This window comes from Tachypleus tridentatus, chromosome 6 (genome assembly GCF_004210375.1).
Source record: "Tachypleus tridentatus isolate NWPU-2018 chromosome 6, ASM421037v1, whole genome shotgun sequence".
NCBI classification, from domain to species: domain Eukaryota; kingdom Metazoa; phylum Arthropoda; class Merostomata; order Xiphosura; family Limulidae; genus Tachypleus; species Tachypleus tridentatus.
Genome location: NC_134830.1, coordinates 55,076,747 through 55,092,281, shown reverse-complemented (window position 1 = coordinate 55,092,281; position 15,535 = coordinate 55,076,747). Strand labels below are relative to the sequence as shown.

Genomic DNA, 15,535 nt, shown 5'->3' with positions numbered 1-15,535 from the left:
TATTTGAAAAACAAACAATGCAAACATGTTTGTCAACGAGTAAAACATTTCTAGCAGTCTTTGAAATTTTATCCACATTTGTGTCTTGTTTTGTACAAGGTTGATTCCTGCCCTTGTTATCAGAAGTGCAGGTAGTTTGAAGTTAAGCACAAAACTACACAGTGAGCTATCTATGCTCTGCCCACCACGGATATCGAGACCTTGTTTCAAGCTTTGAAAATCCGCAGATATGCCCTTGTGCCTTTAGGGAGCAGTGATGGAGAACCACGTATTTATAAAAGGCAGATTCATTGTCCTAAGCCAGTGGTTCTCAGACACTTTTATTCTCAGGTTCCCTTAATAGGGATCTAAACGTTTGAGGACCCCAGCTTATAAAAATGCCTTAAAAAGTGATTTTAAAACGTTACCTTCTCATTAGTTTAGCCTAGTGACTAAAAAAATGTTACGTTGTAAAAACAATAACATCTCCTTCCTGCACACTGTATCACTTAATTAATCCAGCGTAATTTTTTATCATCTTACTATTTATTTAAAATCAATCAGCATTTTAGGTTTCGGATTTTTTTTGTCAGAGGCCTCTATCGGGATTGTTTCTCTCCCTTTGGGAATCAGCTCTCAGCTAACCTTTGCGTGACTCAGCGTTCACTGTTCACGTGTATTGGTTTTGGTTTGTTTGGAATTTCGCGCAAAGCTACACGAGAGTTATCTGTGCTAGCTGTCCTTAATTTTGCAATGTAAAACTCTTGAACTACTCTTTTACCAACGTACACGTGTGTAGATGTGTATTTATTTCTGACTAAAATTAAGCAATCCACATTTATTTTATTTTTCCAGTTTCTAAAACTCTCTGTATCTTCGACACAGTACCTTAGTTCTTACTGCGCCCCCTCGCTGATTCCGGATGTGTTCTAGCGTAGCAGCAATATTGATTTCCTTAGCTCCTGTAGTAAGACACAAAATCAAACGAAAAATTAATAGAGTTTCGTCGACCGGATATTAACGGCTAGGGATCGTTTAAAAGAATACATCAAAGTACATTAGAAAACTGACTCACACACACACATGCGCCCTTAACGTTTCACCATTTTTTTTTCTTTTACGAATTGCACCTAGGCACTCTATGGGGTAGTTCAATACCAATGAGATACTGATGTAATTTTCTTAATCAACTTTTGGAGCAACTATATATATTCATTTTTGTATTTGGATGCTCAAAAAATGGATAAAATAGACCTACTTCGAAACTTTTAACGATGTATTAATATAATATAACCAGTAACAACTAAAATCGATACCAGTGACCACACCTCGTTTATAACTCGTTCTTGATATTTGCTAATGCACCAGTTGCTCCTAAGTAGTAACAACTGATATCTTAGGCATAAAAATAATGAAGGCATAAAAAACGGTAGCAATGGTATACTGGGCTTTTTTTTTTTTTTTTTTTTTTTTGTTTGGGAATTTCGCACAAAGCTACTGAGGGCTATCTGTGCTAGCCGTCCCTAAAGCAGTGTAAGACTAGAGGGAAGGCAGCTAGTCAATGGGCTATACCAACGAATAGTGGCATTGACCGTCACATTATACACCCCCACGGCTGGGAGGGCGAGCATGTTTAGCGCGACGCGGGCGCGAACCCGCGACCCTCGGATTACGAGTCGCACGCCTTACGCGCTAGGCCATGCCGGGCCCCGGTATACTGGGCAGAACGTGCATGTGCGTGTATAGTACTATCATTGTGATTGGTTAGGTGATCTTGGTTTATCAATAATAAACAAAAATATTTTTGATAAAGATTTTTCAAATTTATTTATAAATGCATACCTAATGCTTGATCCTAGAAAACGACAAGTAAAAATAAAAGAAAGATTATAACACGGGAAATCAATTTTTCAGATCTTGAGTGTCACAAACTTAACTAACGAAGACTCAAGACCCCCCTCTACCCAGCAAAGAAAAACTTTTACAAACATGGATGATCACGCAAGATATTATTTGTTGAAACTTTATCAAACAAGAAGCGAAATAACAACCCGCATCACGAGGGGTTCTGCATTTATGCTCGGTAATGGAGCACGTGACATCACGTAACTTTCTGGCATTAATATACCAGTGTAATTGGATTTCCGTAGGTTTAATCAGAGCACATTCTGATTAATGTAATAACCAAGTTCATTCTTTCCAACGAACTGCTGTAATTGCTGTCGTTCTGAATCACCATTAACAAACTAAGTGTAAACACGTTGATCATTTAATTTGACTGTAAAAAAAATAAATAAACTAACAGAACACTTTCATTATAAATGGAATGGTTGAAACTAACGGAAAAATATATGTTAGAACATTCACTCGTTCGATTTTTATATGTAAATTGAGCAAAATTTGAAACAAAAAGAATGACGGACACTTTGCACAATTCCGCACACGACTGTATATGTAACAGAGGTGAATAATGTGTGAGGAACAGAATTTTGTTGACCCTTTTATAAACAGTGGTCGATTTTTTGTTGCACCCGATATGTCACTCAATCTCAGCTTAGGAGACTTTCTACGCTATTGAGATAAATAAATGATCTGTGAGGGAGAGAGAGTGAAATCTCCGAATTCCTTCCTAAACAACGAACACTTTCTTTGTCTCTGAAAATCATATACAAAATTCCGATGCTAAATCATAACTGCCGTAATGGGACTTTCTCGAATTTTGACCGAACGCAATTCGACTGAACTTTCGCCAGTGAACTGTGTCTGTCTGTCAAACAGCTGTTTAAAAAAAATCACAGATAAAAGTGTGGAGTGAAGAGTATCACTGTTTACAGAAAGAAGAAAACAATTAAAAAGTGTGGAGTAAAGAGTATCACTGTTTACAGAAAGAAGAAAACAATTAAAAAGTGTGGAGTAAAGAGTATCACTGTTTACAGAAAGAAGAAAAAAATTATAACATTTAGAAAAACGACAATATAATAGTCTAGGAAAGATGTTATTAGGTTATCGTGTAATTGTTAATGCATTTTCTGTACAAGATTGCCAGTTATACAACCCACGCGACAGTTTTATGATTTATACAGAAGTCAAATCGTAAGGATCACGACCGCTGTCTCACAACCTCCTGGTTGGTTCATTGCTCAGTATATTATTAGGCTATTGAATTCCTCAAAGAAACATCACTTATACAATATTGTTATTTCAGTTCACCCAACCTTTCCTTTTTGTGTGTGTTCTTACCCCCCGATCTGCCCTTTTCCAAGTTATCACGTGCTACCAGAAGTTCTATCAAAACATATTACAATAACGGTAACAACAAAGATGTGAAACCAAATGGTACATCATCGAATAGAAAGTGTTTTTAGCTCGAACTTCCTACAAGAAGTGCAATATAATCTGTCCGAAGTTTTCAGACCATTATATAAGCACGTGACAGCTCTCAAAGTTGTTGCATAGCCAACCACAGTCTAATAGCTATTAGAGTCATAAAAAATGGTCGCAGTCATTCCATTATCTTGCAAAAAGTCTTGTAGTTATTAAGTAGTCTTATTGAATGTGTAGTCTCACAAAGGTTTGTAGTCATCACATAGCCTTACATAAAATGTAGTCACTGCATAGTCATACACAAGGAATCTCGTCCATTATATTCTTGTCACAGCCAATACATAGTCTTACATATTTACATTCACTGGTATACGTAGGCAGGTAGGAGTGGAGAGTCCAGCGTTCTTTGCTTTACAAAGTGATAATTAAATGATGAATAATTAGATAGGTCTCAGAATATAATATGTTAAGACCTCTTTTCAGTCACGTAACGGTTTACTGATTAAAAGAAGGGATATTTAGGACGTCAAACAAAGAAGCTAGAATACTTGAGGAAAACATTGCTCGTTAGCAACAGTGGCAGAAGTGATTCTGTGCTTTCAGAATATAAAAACAAAACACACATTAGAGAATGAATGTAAAACTACGTGGTGCTAGTGTATTCTTTGTGAACTTTATAGAACAAAGTTCGACAAAATTACAGTTGTTCACACAGAATTACAGTCCTAGAGAAAACTGTTAGCTAATGGACTGTGTAGGATTGCCCAACTCGAAGACAAAATAACAAATTCCAAAACTACTAGTAAAGATAGGTAACAATGTAGATAGAAATATGAAAAGTGTTTTTATTAATATGAGAGTAAAACCTGTAGGTATATAAAAAAGAACAGTCGACTATTCGAAAACACTCGAATTTTGCGTCTGTTGTGAAACTTATATTAAAGATCAAATAGGTTTATAGGTTCTGTGTGAAAACATAGTTCCAGTTAGTCATATTCAAAGAAATGTCAAAATGTCTGAACTACATCTGAATATGAAATATTCAGAATGTAATAATCATATGAATATCCAAACTACCAATTCAACTTAATATTTTATATGTTTATCCTTTATTTTAAAGGGGCAACATGTTTTTTTAGGATTGTTTGTACCATAGAATTAAGTACAATGTAGAGGTTAAACTGAGCAACGACGTGTTTTGATATTTACGAACTAGGTTGAGTAGAAACTTTAAAAAAGTATGTATACTGCTAAAACATACAGAAAAAAGGTTTGAAATAGACGTTTCAAATCTATTTCATTTTCAATGCTTTAAGAAGATGTAACAATTTACTACGAATCGCTATAAAAGTTGTAAGAATTTATACAAAGATATGCAATACTAAAACCAGAGGTTTAGAAGACTCAGTTAAAACAAATAAACTTCAACAGTCTTTCAGCCCTAACTGGTCTAATCTTTAACTTCAATACCAATTTAAACAGTTGGCATCAATCCTTCACAAAAATGGTCACTTAACCAAGTTAATATACCATAAAATCAGAACAAATTTGATAGATTATGGAAACTAGTTATTGTAGTCACGTTACGTTACAGCAACGTGATGAAATTGACAAAGTGTTTGGCAGTTGCTTCTCATAGTTATTATTTTACTTTAAAAAGTTAAACAGAAATTGTCAAACACCGATACTGGGCCAATTGTTCATCAGAAGTTCCATAGAGCACTGATTTAACAATCACCGTGCCCTGTGTATTCCGTTTTAATTGTTCCAGAGACACTTACCCTTTGCCATTCTGTTCAAAACCATGTATATTACACAATACGTTCCAGTACGTCCAATCCCATCACTGAAATGACACACACACGTTAATTTTTTAAAGTAATTTAACACGATAGTAAAAACTAAATTGTCAGATTGTCTAAGATATAACTTAGCAAGAGTTTGCTTGTAATTAAGCACAAACTGTGTTCTTCCCACTACGGGTATAGAAACCCAGTTTTAGCATTGTAAGTCTGCAGACATGCCACTAGGGGGCTTTTAGTAAGAGGCACTCTCGTACCTGTACTTCCTTAGTTAATCAAACAATCATATTGGTGATAATTCATTACGAACTCTCTCGTTCTTCTGGAATTTCTGTGGAAGATCGGTGTAAACAAACCACAATGAAAACCGTCAAATCAAACTCGGAACATGAGCGGATAAATAACCAAACTTATAATTATAGACTGAGTAACGCCATCTTTTAGAAGACATCCTTTTAAACTGTTTATGCTCCTAGTTGTTTACTGGTTTACGACTTTGTTAGTTATACGGCCCAATAACATAATTTGTACCGCAATTAATCTCACAAACTAAATATATGTAAATTACGATTTCCTACTGTCTTTTTTTTTCCTGGTCATCGAGGGTTGTAAACAAGCAGACATTGGTTTGATCTGTTTTGAATTTCGCGCAAGGTTACTCAAGGATTATCTGCGCTAACCGTCCCTAATTTAGCAGTGATAGACTGGATAAAAGTCAGTTAATCAACACCACCCACCCCAAAGTATTTTATCAGTGAATAATGCGATTAACCTTATATTATAACACCCCCACTGAAAAGGCGAGAACGTTCGGTGACAGGGACTTCAACACTTTCTTCACACGACACAATACGTGGATCCCCAAAGAGTTACATTGGCATTTTGGTTCAAAAAACACCAAAACCATATTTACCGATTAGTTAATGAAAATCGATTTAACGTGTAATGCAGCAGTTGCTATATTACAAACACCCCTTATAATACTTCACATTTTACTGTCAAGAAATATTTGTTGGATCCGCACGTCTCAGTCTATTGCACTTGGCCATCTCTTGTCAACAGAGATACGTTTGCAAATATAAGATACATCAACAAATTCATCACCAAGAAATAAATTACTGAAAAAAACAACAACACAAAATTACACTCGGTCTTAGATTTTTAATTTGTCGGTGATTACATTGTACTCCATTCCACTAATTAAAAGCTAAGATTAAGGACATGAAAATTGGTCATTTAAATTACAGAGGGCAAAACCTTCGACGCAAAGTAACATCTTGAGATCAACATATTTCAGTGGGGGCGTTATAATGTTACGGTCAATCCCACGTTTCGTTGGTAAAAGAGTAGCCCAAGAGTTGGCGGTGGGTGGTGATGACTAGCTGCCTTCCCTCTAGTCTTACACTGCTAAATTAGGGACGGCTAGCACATATAGCCCTCGAGTAGCTTTGTGCGAAATTCCAAAACAAACAAACAAACAAAACAAATCAACATATTTAATTATTATTACGTAGGCTATGTTAAGCTTTGTTAATAAATTAAAAGAGACGATCAGATTTGTAACAGAGTATTTATTCTGTTTTATTTTATTAACATTTTAAGATTAGTTATTTCATTCATTGTTACGTTATTTAAAAGATAATAAAACCACCAGGACAAACTTCAAATATGTTCAAGGAATATCTTCATATTTTGATACAAGTTCGTTATAAAGTGAATTTAAAACCATTAAAAGTACAAAAGTTTCCCACAAACGCTGTGACATTAAAAAAAGCGGGATTTTCTCTTGAAATCGTGTTTCTTAGCTGATATCCTTGATGGCTTAATAACGGTTTGGCACTAAGCTACAAATGAAGGTTCTATCCCTGTGTCGGGCAGAATTATTGTGTAGTTTTATATTGATGCAAACACTAAATACAAAGAAATCGTTGGATGTTAAAAATATAAATCCTATCAAACCACTTTGGGATGGCTAGTAACAAACGATTGTGAATTTCAGAAATTTGTTTGTTTGTTGTTAAACATAAAACTTCACAATCGGGCTATCTGTGCTGGGTTCACAACAGGAACCCAACACGAATTATAGTGTTATTAACTCTCAGTAGCTTATGAGCCATTGGTGAATATAAAAATGTAAACTGGCATGTCACATCTGAGCATGGCTCAGTCCTTAATTACTTCTAGTGTTTGTTGTACTTTTTTATTTTGCGCAAAGCTACACGAGGGTTATCTGTGCTAGTCGTCTCTAATTTAGCAGTGTAAGACTAGAGGGAAAGCAGCTAGTCATAATCACCCACCGCCAACTCTTGGGCTACTCTTTTTACCAACAAATAGTGGGATTGATCATCACATTATAACGTCTCCAAGGCTGAAATGGCGAGTATGTTTGGTGTGATGGGGTTTCGAACCCTCGAATTACGAGTCGAGCGCCATAACCACCCAGCCATGCCGGGCCTACTTCTATAGTGAACATACAAATTGTTCACGAAAGTTAATGGTCGATACATGAAGAAAGTGCTTGACGCATTCATTATATTAAGGGAAACATACTAGGAAAGTCAATAATTTGTCAGCTCATTGTTACCCAATGAAAGCTCTGTTAGAAGGCCGAAATCTCGCATATAAACGTGTTTTGACGTAGAGAAAAAGTCCGTGTATAATTCTACAGATGAATCCACCTATGTTTTAAGTCTTAAAATAAAAGTAAAAATTATTAATCTGATTAAGAACGAGGTTAAAGCATTTGCTGTGGTGAGACGTATCCCAGTAATTATCTCTGCTAGAAATTTCAGTCCCCCCGGTGGGACAGCGGCAAGTCTTCGAACTACAACAGATAGCCCGATTGTTATAAGAGAACACACACAGACATTTCTGATGTGGTGTAAATACACGGTTGTTCTAATATTCGTACTTCTGACACACACATAGTTTGGAATGTTGTAGTGTCTTCTACTGGTTTTTGGGATGTAACGTCTTTTTGATACGGAATTTGTTTGTTTTGCATTTCACGCAAAGCTACCATGAGGGATATCTGCGCTAGCCGTTCCTAATTTAGCAGTGTAAGACTAGAGGGAAGGTAGCTAGTCATTACCACCCACCGCCAACTCTTGGGCTACTCTTCTACCAACGAATAGTGGGATTGACCGTCACATTATAACGTCCCCACGGCTGAAAGGGCGAGCACGTTTGGTGTGACGGGGATTCGAACCCGCGACCTCAGATTACGAGTCGAACGCCTTAACACGCTTGGCCATGCCGGGCCCCATTATAACGGACCTACGTCTGAAATGGCGAGCGTGTTTAGTGGGACGGCGATATAAACCAAAGACCCTCAGATTGCGAGTCGAGCTGTGCCACTGCACAAACGTGAAAACTGGAGACGTTGGCTCAGGTCAGGTACAATGTTCCAACTGTAAACACATCGTACTTCCAGGAAGTAAAACGTGTGCACTTTGACCAAGTGAAATGACTACCACTATATGCGAGAATAAATATTGTTTGCCTGTGTTGGACACTCGTGAAAAAAATTGGCTCGTAAGGTTTAAGAGTCGAAAAGTTTTGATGGTGGTAACTGGATTAGAGGATGAATTTTCATAAGTGAATTTAGGCCTAAAAAAAAAAAAGCTACAGTAAACTGTTACAGAAAATCAATGTTATTCGTTAAGTCAGTTGTAACTCACATGTCAACACGATCAAGTGTTATTCGGTGTTTAAGAAATGAAAGTTATGCGCTCTAATCTATCCACGTGGGCGTGCATACAAAATGACAATTCAATTTCTTTTCTTTATTGCTGATAACCTGTTAAAATAATTGAGGAGGGAAAATATTCCCGCTTTTGTTAATGACATCGAGTTGCAAGATGTTTCTCTTTATTAACTAATATGATACGAGATTCTACCTTCTAGTCACGCAGATGGTTTTATTATACTAGATTTCATAAATACTAATAGTAAAAACGATATAAACCACATTAACTTATGAATTTCAAGAAGACGCGAGTGTTTCCGAATTCATTTGTAAAATATGCCTTTCAAAAATAAAAACAACAAGCAAACCCTAAATGCTTAAGATTTGTACTATAAAATATGCTTACCTGCAGTGCACGACAATTGGACAAGAACGTCCTCGGTATGATTTATTTACTTTCCTAGAATAGCATAGTATAAAACTTGTAACAATTTTAAATGGCGATAAAAAATACAAAACAACTGTCAAGCATTAAGATTTGTTTCCATAAATACATTTATGGTTATCTTTCCAACATTTAAAAATTAATTTCTAATATCTTTCCAAATAACGTGAATATGGCGTTCTGAAAACAGTTATATACCACCACCACCAAAAAACATAATCTACTAAAATCCACGTGAAAAACACACGCACTACTTGCAACAGCATTTCATTTAATGTAATTAGGCCTAGGCTATACATAGGCATTATAATGCACTTCGTTTTCAAATTTAATTATATATACCAGAAAATATTGTATCAGTTGAAAGTTAAGCCTAATTTCAACACTGGCGGTAAGTTAAAAACTAGAGCAGTTAATGTTAAACGTTTTACTTCCGATACATAAGGTGTGACAAAGTAACTCTAAAGGATGTTCCTGTTATTTAGGAACATATAAAACACTTGTATGTCTAATGAAAGCAAACATTAAAACTAACACTTTTGTAAACATATTCGTTCGCTATTGTTTTTGTGTTGTGTTTTTTTTTTTTTTTTAAGGAAGGGGCGCTAACGACTGAGGACACTTTTATTGCTTGTTATATTTACCGTGGCTTTTGAATTTGAAACTGATACACAAAAGTCTCTATTGGTCCTTCAAAGGAGCGCTTTGCTTTTGTATCAAAGTTGGGCTAAGGCAAAGCTTGTACGAATATAAAACTATTAGAAAGTAAATAACTAAAAACACTTAAGGAGTATTACAGTAAGATTGAGTCTGAATTAATATAAGTAATTGGACAACGTTATTGAGAGTTATTTGTAACTGACGTATCTATTACATTTCATTCAAACGAATGTTTATTAATAAAAAAAAAGCGATTATTGTTTTATTCTTTTTAATTGGAGGACTTATGTCTCTCAGAAACGTGTTTTTTTAGTATCAACAAAAAGAATCATCAAAATTAATTCAAAGAAAAATCGTCAAAACTAATACCAGTTCTGACATTGAAACTACAGACGAACAGTGTTTTTGGACGAACATAAATAGGAAGGTTATTTGACTTCTAAAAGTATGAGCAAATTCACTATTTTTACTTTTCATAGAACATAGCGCCGACTAGCGGCTTTTTAAGAAATTTCAAATGAAAGAAATTTATTCCGAGATAACAAAAAGTTTATTTAATTTATTTTCTGACTTCTTGGTTTCATACTTTTAACAGAACATGTTTTAATTTATTTTGAATTTCGTGCAAGCTACACGAGGGCTATCTGCACTAGACACCCCTAATTTAGTAGTGATGAATAGATAGAAAGAAGGTCGTTCTTGATAACAAGAAACCCATTTGAAATAAAAAATGTGTCTCAGAACAGCTGGTATGAGTATTAACACTTTTATTGATAAGCAGAGAATAACGTTACGACCTTCCTAGAGAAGGTCAGTTAGTCATCACTACTCCAGCCAAATTTTGGACACTATTCTTTTATCAAAGAATAGTAAGATTGACCGTCACATGGTAACCTCTCACGGCTGGAAGGGCGAGCATATTTAGTGGGGCGGGGATTAAAACAAGCGACCCTCAATTTCAGAGTCCACCATGCCGGGTGCGGTTGAAAAAAAACAGTTTTGATATATTATTGATTCATATAAAGTACCTCGACAAAGTGTAAAAACACTCTGGGCCAATGAAAATCAAAGCTTACTTATCCAATTACGACAGCGATAACAAAACTCTTCAAAAACCGTGAATTATACCTTTTACTCCACTTGTTTATACACCTTTATTTCCACATTGGGTGGTTTTCAATCTTTTCGAATTTGCTTAAATTATTCCAAAGGGAAATAATTAATTAATAAAAGAGTATGGCTATTTCCTCCACCATCTAAATATTCTATTAACACAAACATACGAAACAAGAATTCACTAGCGTTTCTCTTCAGCTGTTTGACGGGCTATGTGCAAGAAGGAAAATAATACAAGCTTCATAAAAAAAAAATGTAATTAAGATTAAGGTTTGTATTTGAATAAAAAAATAGAGTATTCAAAAACGTATATATATTTTTAATATTTCAATTGCTTTATAAGCAGACTCGTTGTAATATTTCTTTTGAAAGTTGATTTCAAAATTCTAAATCGTGACACTGGTCTCATGAAAAGAAAAACGTAGCATGATTCACGTTATAGTCCATGCGTCTCTTTCATTTCATATAAACCACCTGTAGTAATCTTACTTAAGAAATAGATAAAGTATCACTTCTTTAGCAGAAAGTTGAGTTTTAAAGACTTCTATCGTCGTTTTATATATAATTAACATTACAATAAGCTTTAATATAAATTATAGCAAAGTAAAAGGTGTCACACACTAAAGTATATATGTAAGAATTAGTAAGTAAAATAGTAATTCACAAATGTTGAAAACCAGATTATTTTTCTTCAGAAAATATTTCATAGCACATTCACTTGTGAAATCTTCCTAGTTTACAACAATATTTATTTCTATTACAACTGTTCATCACAAGGCGACAAACAGTTGTTAGAGAACACAAGTTAGTAGTAACAGAAGAAACATAGTTGCAGGCTGTCTCTTAGATACCCATCACTTTTATATTATTAATAATAGAAAAAACAGGATTGCAGGCTGTCCCTTAGACACTCATCACTTTTATATTAGTAGCAATAGAAGAAACAGGATGCAAACTGTCCCTTGGACACTCATGACTTTTATATTAGTAGCAATAGAAGAAACAGGATTGCAGACGTCCCTTGGACACTCATTACTTTTATATTAGTAGCAATAGAAGAAACAGGGTTGCAGACGTCCCTTGGACACTCATCACTTTTATATTAGTTAGAACAGAAGAAACAGAATTGCAGACTGTCCCTTGGACACTCATCACTTTTATATTAGTAAGAATAGAAGAAACAGGATTGCAGACTGTCCCTTAGACACTCATCACTTTTATATTAGTAAGAATAGAAGAAACAGGATTGCAGGCTGTCCCTTGGACACTCATCACTTTTATATTAGTTAGAACAGAAGAAACAGAATTGCAGACTGTCCCTTGGACACTCATCACTTTTATATTAGTAAGAATAGAAGAAACAGGATTGCAGACTGTTCCTTGGACACTCATCACTTTTATATTAGTAAGAATAGAAGAAACAGGATTGCAGGCTGTCCCTTGGACACTCATCACTTTTATATTAGTAAGAATAGAAGAAACAGGATTGCAGGCTGTCCCTTGGACACCCATCACTTTTATATTAGTAAGAACAGAAGAAACAGGATTGCAGACTGTTCCTTGGACACTCATCACTTTTATATTAGTAAGAATAGAAGAAACAGGATTGCAGGCTGTCCCTTGGACACTCATCACTTTTATATTAGTAAGAACAGAAGAAACAGGATTGCAGACTGTTCCTTGGACACTCATCACTTTTATATTAGTAAGAATAGAAGAAACAGGATTGCAGGCTGTCCCTTGGACACCCATCACTTTTATGACTATGCAATTGTGTTAACCAAATTGCACCAATCACAAAAATGATGGAAGACCTAGGAATGTTAGTTCGAGAGTTCTAGTTCCAGAAGATTAGATGAACTTCTCAAGCCAATAAAATTAGAAAGTATGTTGCACAAGGAAGGAAGACATGAAGAGTTCCATTTATCAGTAAACTACAGATAAGTAAAATAAGGTATGTGTTTCATGTAAACTGACAATTCTATCTTGTACGTCATGTCCATACTTTAAACACACAGAAACAAGTATAATTTAGAATGGCAGGGTTAGGAAAAATGGATTCGTAATGAAAGAACGGAGAAAATGCCAGCAAGTTTCCTCCAAAACAATTATATTATTAAAAATAACAATCTTAAAATAATTCGCAGAAAACATCAAAATATAATCATTGCAATGTTAGCCGCATACTAATCTATCTAATGTATCATTAGTATTTGTACGATAAACATACAAGTTATAAGGTATTTAGAGTATTATAATACTATAATGCATGAATATTTATTTTAAATATAATATTTTGTTTTTTAATGAATGAACAGGATTTTACTTTAAAAAAAATCTGATATTTTGTCTTTTCTAGTCTGAACATAATATGTGAGAAAAATAATTTTCTTTCATTTTTAAATAAATTGTTTTTCGGGGATGAATATTTGTAAACAGTAAATCTACCTTTTGAATTTCAAAAGAGCCTTAATAGAAGTTGGGACACCATTGTCAGGCCAAGACAAAAAGTGGAACTGCGTGACAGTTCGGGTTTCACTGTTCTTTACGTTTTTCAGATAGGGACTTTGGACTAAATAATCATCGCACCAGATATGTTCAGAAACCAGGTGAATCTGGGAACGACAATAACTCTTATTTAGTATACGGGCAGAGCAAGCTACAATACATTATTTTATCAACTTAGAACAAACACTTCATACCAGTCCTTTAAGCGAGTGGCTCGGCATGGCCAGATGGGGTAAGGCACTCGAATCGTAATTCGAGAGTCGCGATTTCGAATTCCCGTCACCCCAAACATGCTCACCTTTCAGCCGTGGGAGCGTTATTAAAGCGACGGTCAATCCCACTATTCGTTGGTAAAAACGTATCCCAAGAGTTGGCGGTGGGTGGTGATGACTAGCTGCCTTTCCTCTCGTCTTATACTGCTAAATTAGGGACGGCTAGCGCAAATAGCCCTCGTGTAGCTTTGCGCGAAATTCCAAAAGAAATATTTAACCAAAAACTGCCTTTAAGTCTAACAAACACGCATAATTATTCAATAGCTGCCTGTTTTTGTAAATTATAGTTAAGCACTTAATGATTGTGTTTGTGTATAAACTCATAAACAGCTCATAATATTACGTGACGTTGCATCTGAATATTGCTTTAAATTATTTTCAGAGCAGTATTCAAGTGTAGAGATAGTGTTTAAAATGTTATACTTTCCCTAGGAAGTTTATTTTATCTCAAAACGTTTCTTTGTTTTGGATTTCGTGCCAAGCTACATGAGGACTATCTGAGCTAACCGTTCCTATTTTAGTAGTGTAAGACTAGAGAGGGAAGGCAGCTAGTCATCACAACCAATCGCCAACTCTTGGGCTACTCCTTTAACAACGAATAGTGGGATTGACCATCACATTGTAACCCCTCCACGGTTGAAAGGGCGAGTATGTTTGGTGCGACGGGGATTCGAACCCACAACCCTTGGATTACGAGTCGAGCGCCTAAACCACCTGGCCATCTCAAAACGTAATTTTGTCAAACAGAATAGAAACACCACAAAAACGTTTTTTGCACAGAAATTTGTTTGAAAAAAAGTCAACAAAAACCAATACCCTATAACCCAGGCTCTGATGGAGAAATACGTATCTTTCCAAAGCACTTGGGTTATAGGGCATCTATTTTGTATTACATGTAGATCTGTAATTACAAACGCATAAAAAAGTGTATATTTTAGAAATCATATATATTTTCCAAGTGGCTTTAAACTTAAAATATTACTTCCCAGATGCAACATAAATTATATCACGTCTTAACCAGGTTAACTCAATTGGTTTTTACCTCATAGATGTCATAGACTTCACTGCCCTCTTCAGGCCAGTAGCGATAACACATTGCAACGTCGTTCTCCATTAACCGGGTGAGCATGACAATAACGACGCTTCCTTGCTCCCAGACCATCTGTAATCAATAGTTGATAAATAAGTTGGTCAATATAAAAGTTATACCTCCGGTTCCACTAACTACTGGCGGGCAGGGCAGAACACAGATAGCCAACTGTACAGCCTTGTGCTCAACTTGAGATTAACAATCCATAAGCTACTTTGAAATCCGAAACGTTTCATATTTATATCTAATCGAAATAACTTTAAATTGAAAACAAAATATGAATGTGTTAATGCTATATATATGAACTCCTGAATATTGTTTGTTTGTTTATAGTTAAATATAAAGCTACGCCATGGGTTATTTGAACTGTGCCCATCAGGGGTATTAAGACCCGATTTCTAGTGTTAGAAATCCACAGATATATATACTACTGTACTACTGAAAGAGATAATTTCTGAAATAGAACAGATACATAGATATTCTGTTACTTAGTGTTAATGAATACAACAAGAATTAAAAACGTTGAATGGCCCGGCATGGCCAAGCGTGTTAAGGCGTGCGACTCGTAATCTGAGGGTCGCGGTTCACATCCCCTTCGCGCCAAACATGCTCGCTCTTTCAGTCGTGGGGGCGTTATAATGTTACAATCAA

The 15,535-nt window shown here is 35.4% G+C and overlaps 1 protein-coding gene across 11 annotated transcripts in view; it reads right to left on the bottom strand.

The window, feature by feature from the left end:
* Positions 1-15,535, bottom strand: part of LOC143252550 (receptor-type tyrosine-protein phosphatase N2-like) — a 96,358-nt gene that overhangs the window by 2,416 nt on the left and 78,407 nt on the right. For 7 of the 11 annotated variants that reach the window (XM_076504872.1, XM_076504880.1, XM_076504871.1 and 4 more), the window contains 4 exons: positions 14,837-14,956; positions 13,463-13,629; positions 9,200-9,253; positions 1,663-5,149 (listed from right to left, as the gene is read on the bottom strand). In XM_076504872.1, the coding sequence (XP_076360987.1) occupies positions 5,062-5,149; positions 9,200-9,253; positions 13,463-13,629; positions 14,837-14,956 (429 nt within the window). In that variant the 3' untranslated portion in view covers positions 1,663-5,061. Of the gene's footprint in view, positions 1-867; positions 942-1,662; positions 5,150-9,199; positions 9,254-13,462; positions 13,630-14,836; positions 14,957-15,535 lie in introns of those variants that run through there. The other 4 variants (XM_076504875.1, XM_076504874.1, XM_076504877.1 and 1 more) reach the window with 4 other exon arrangements.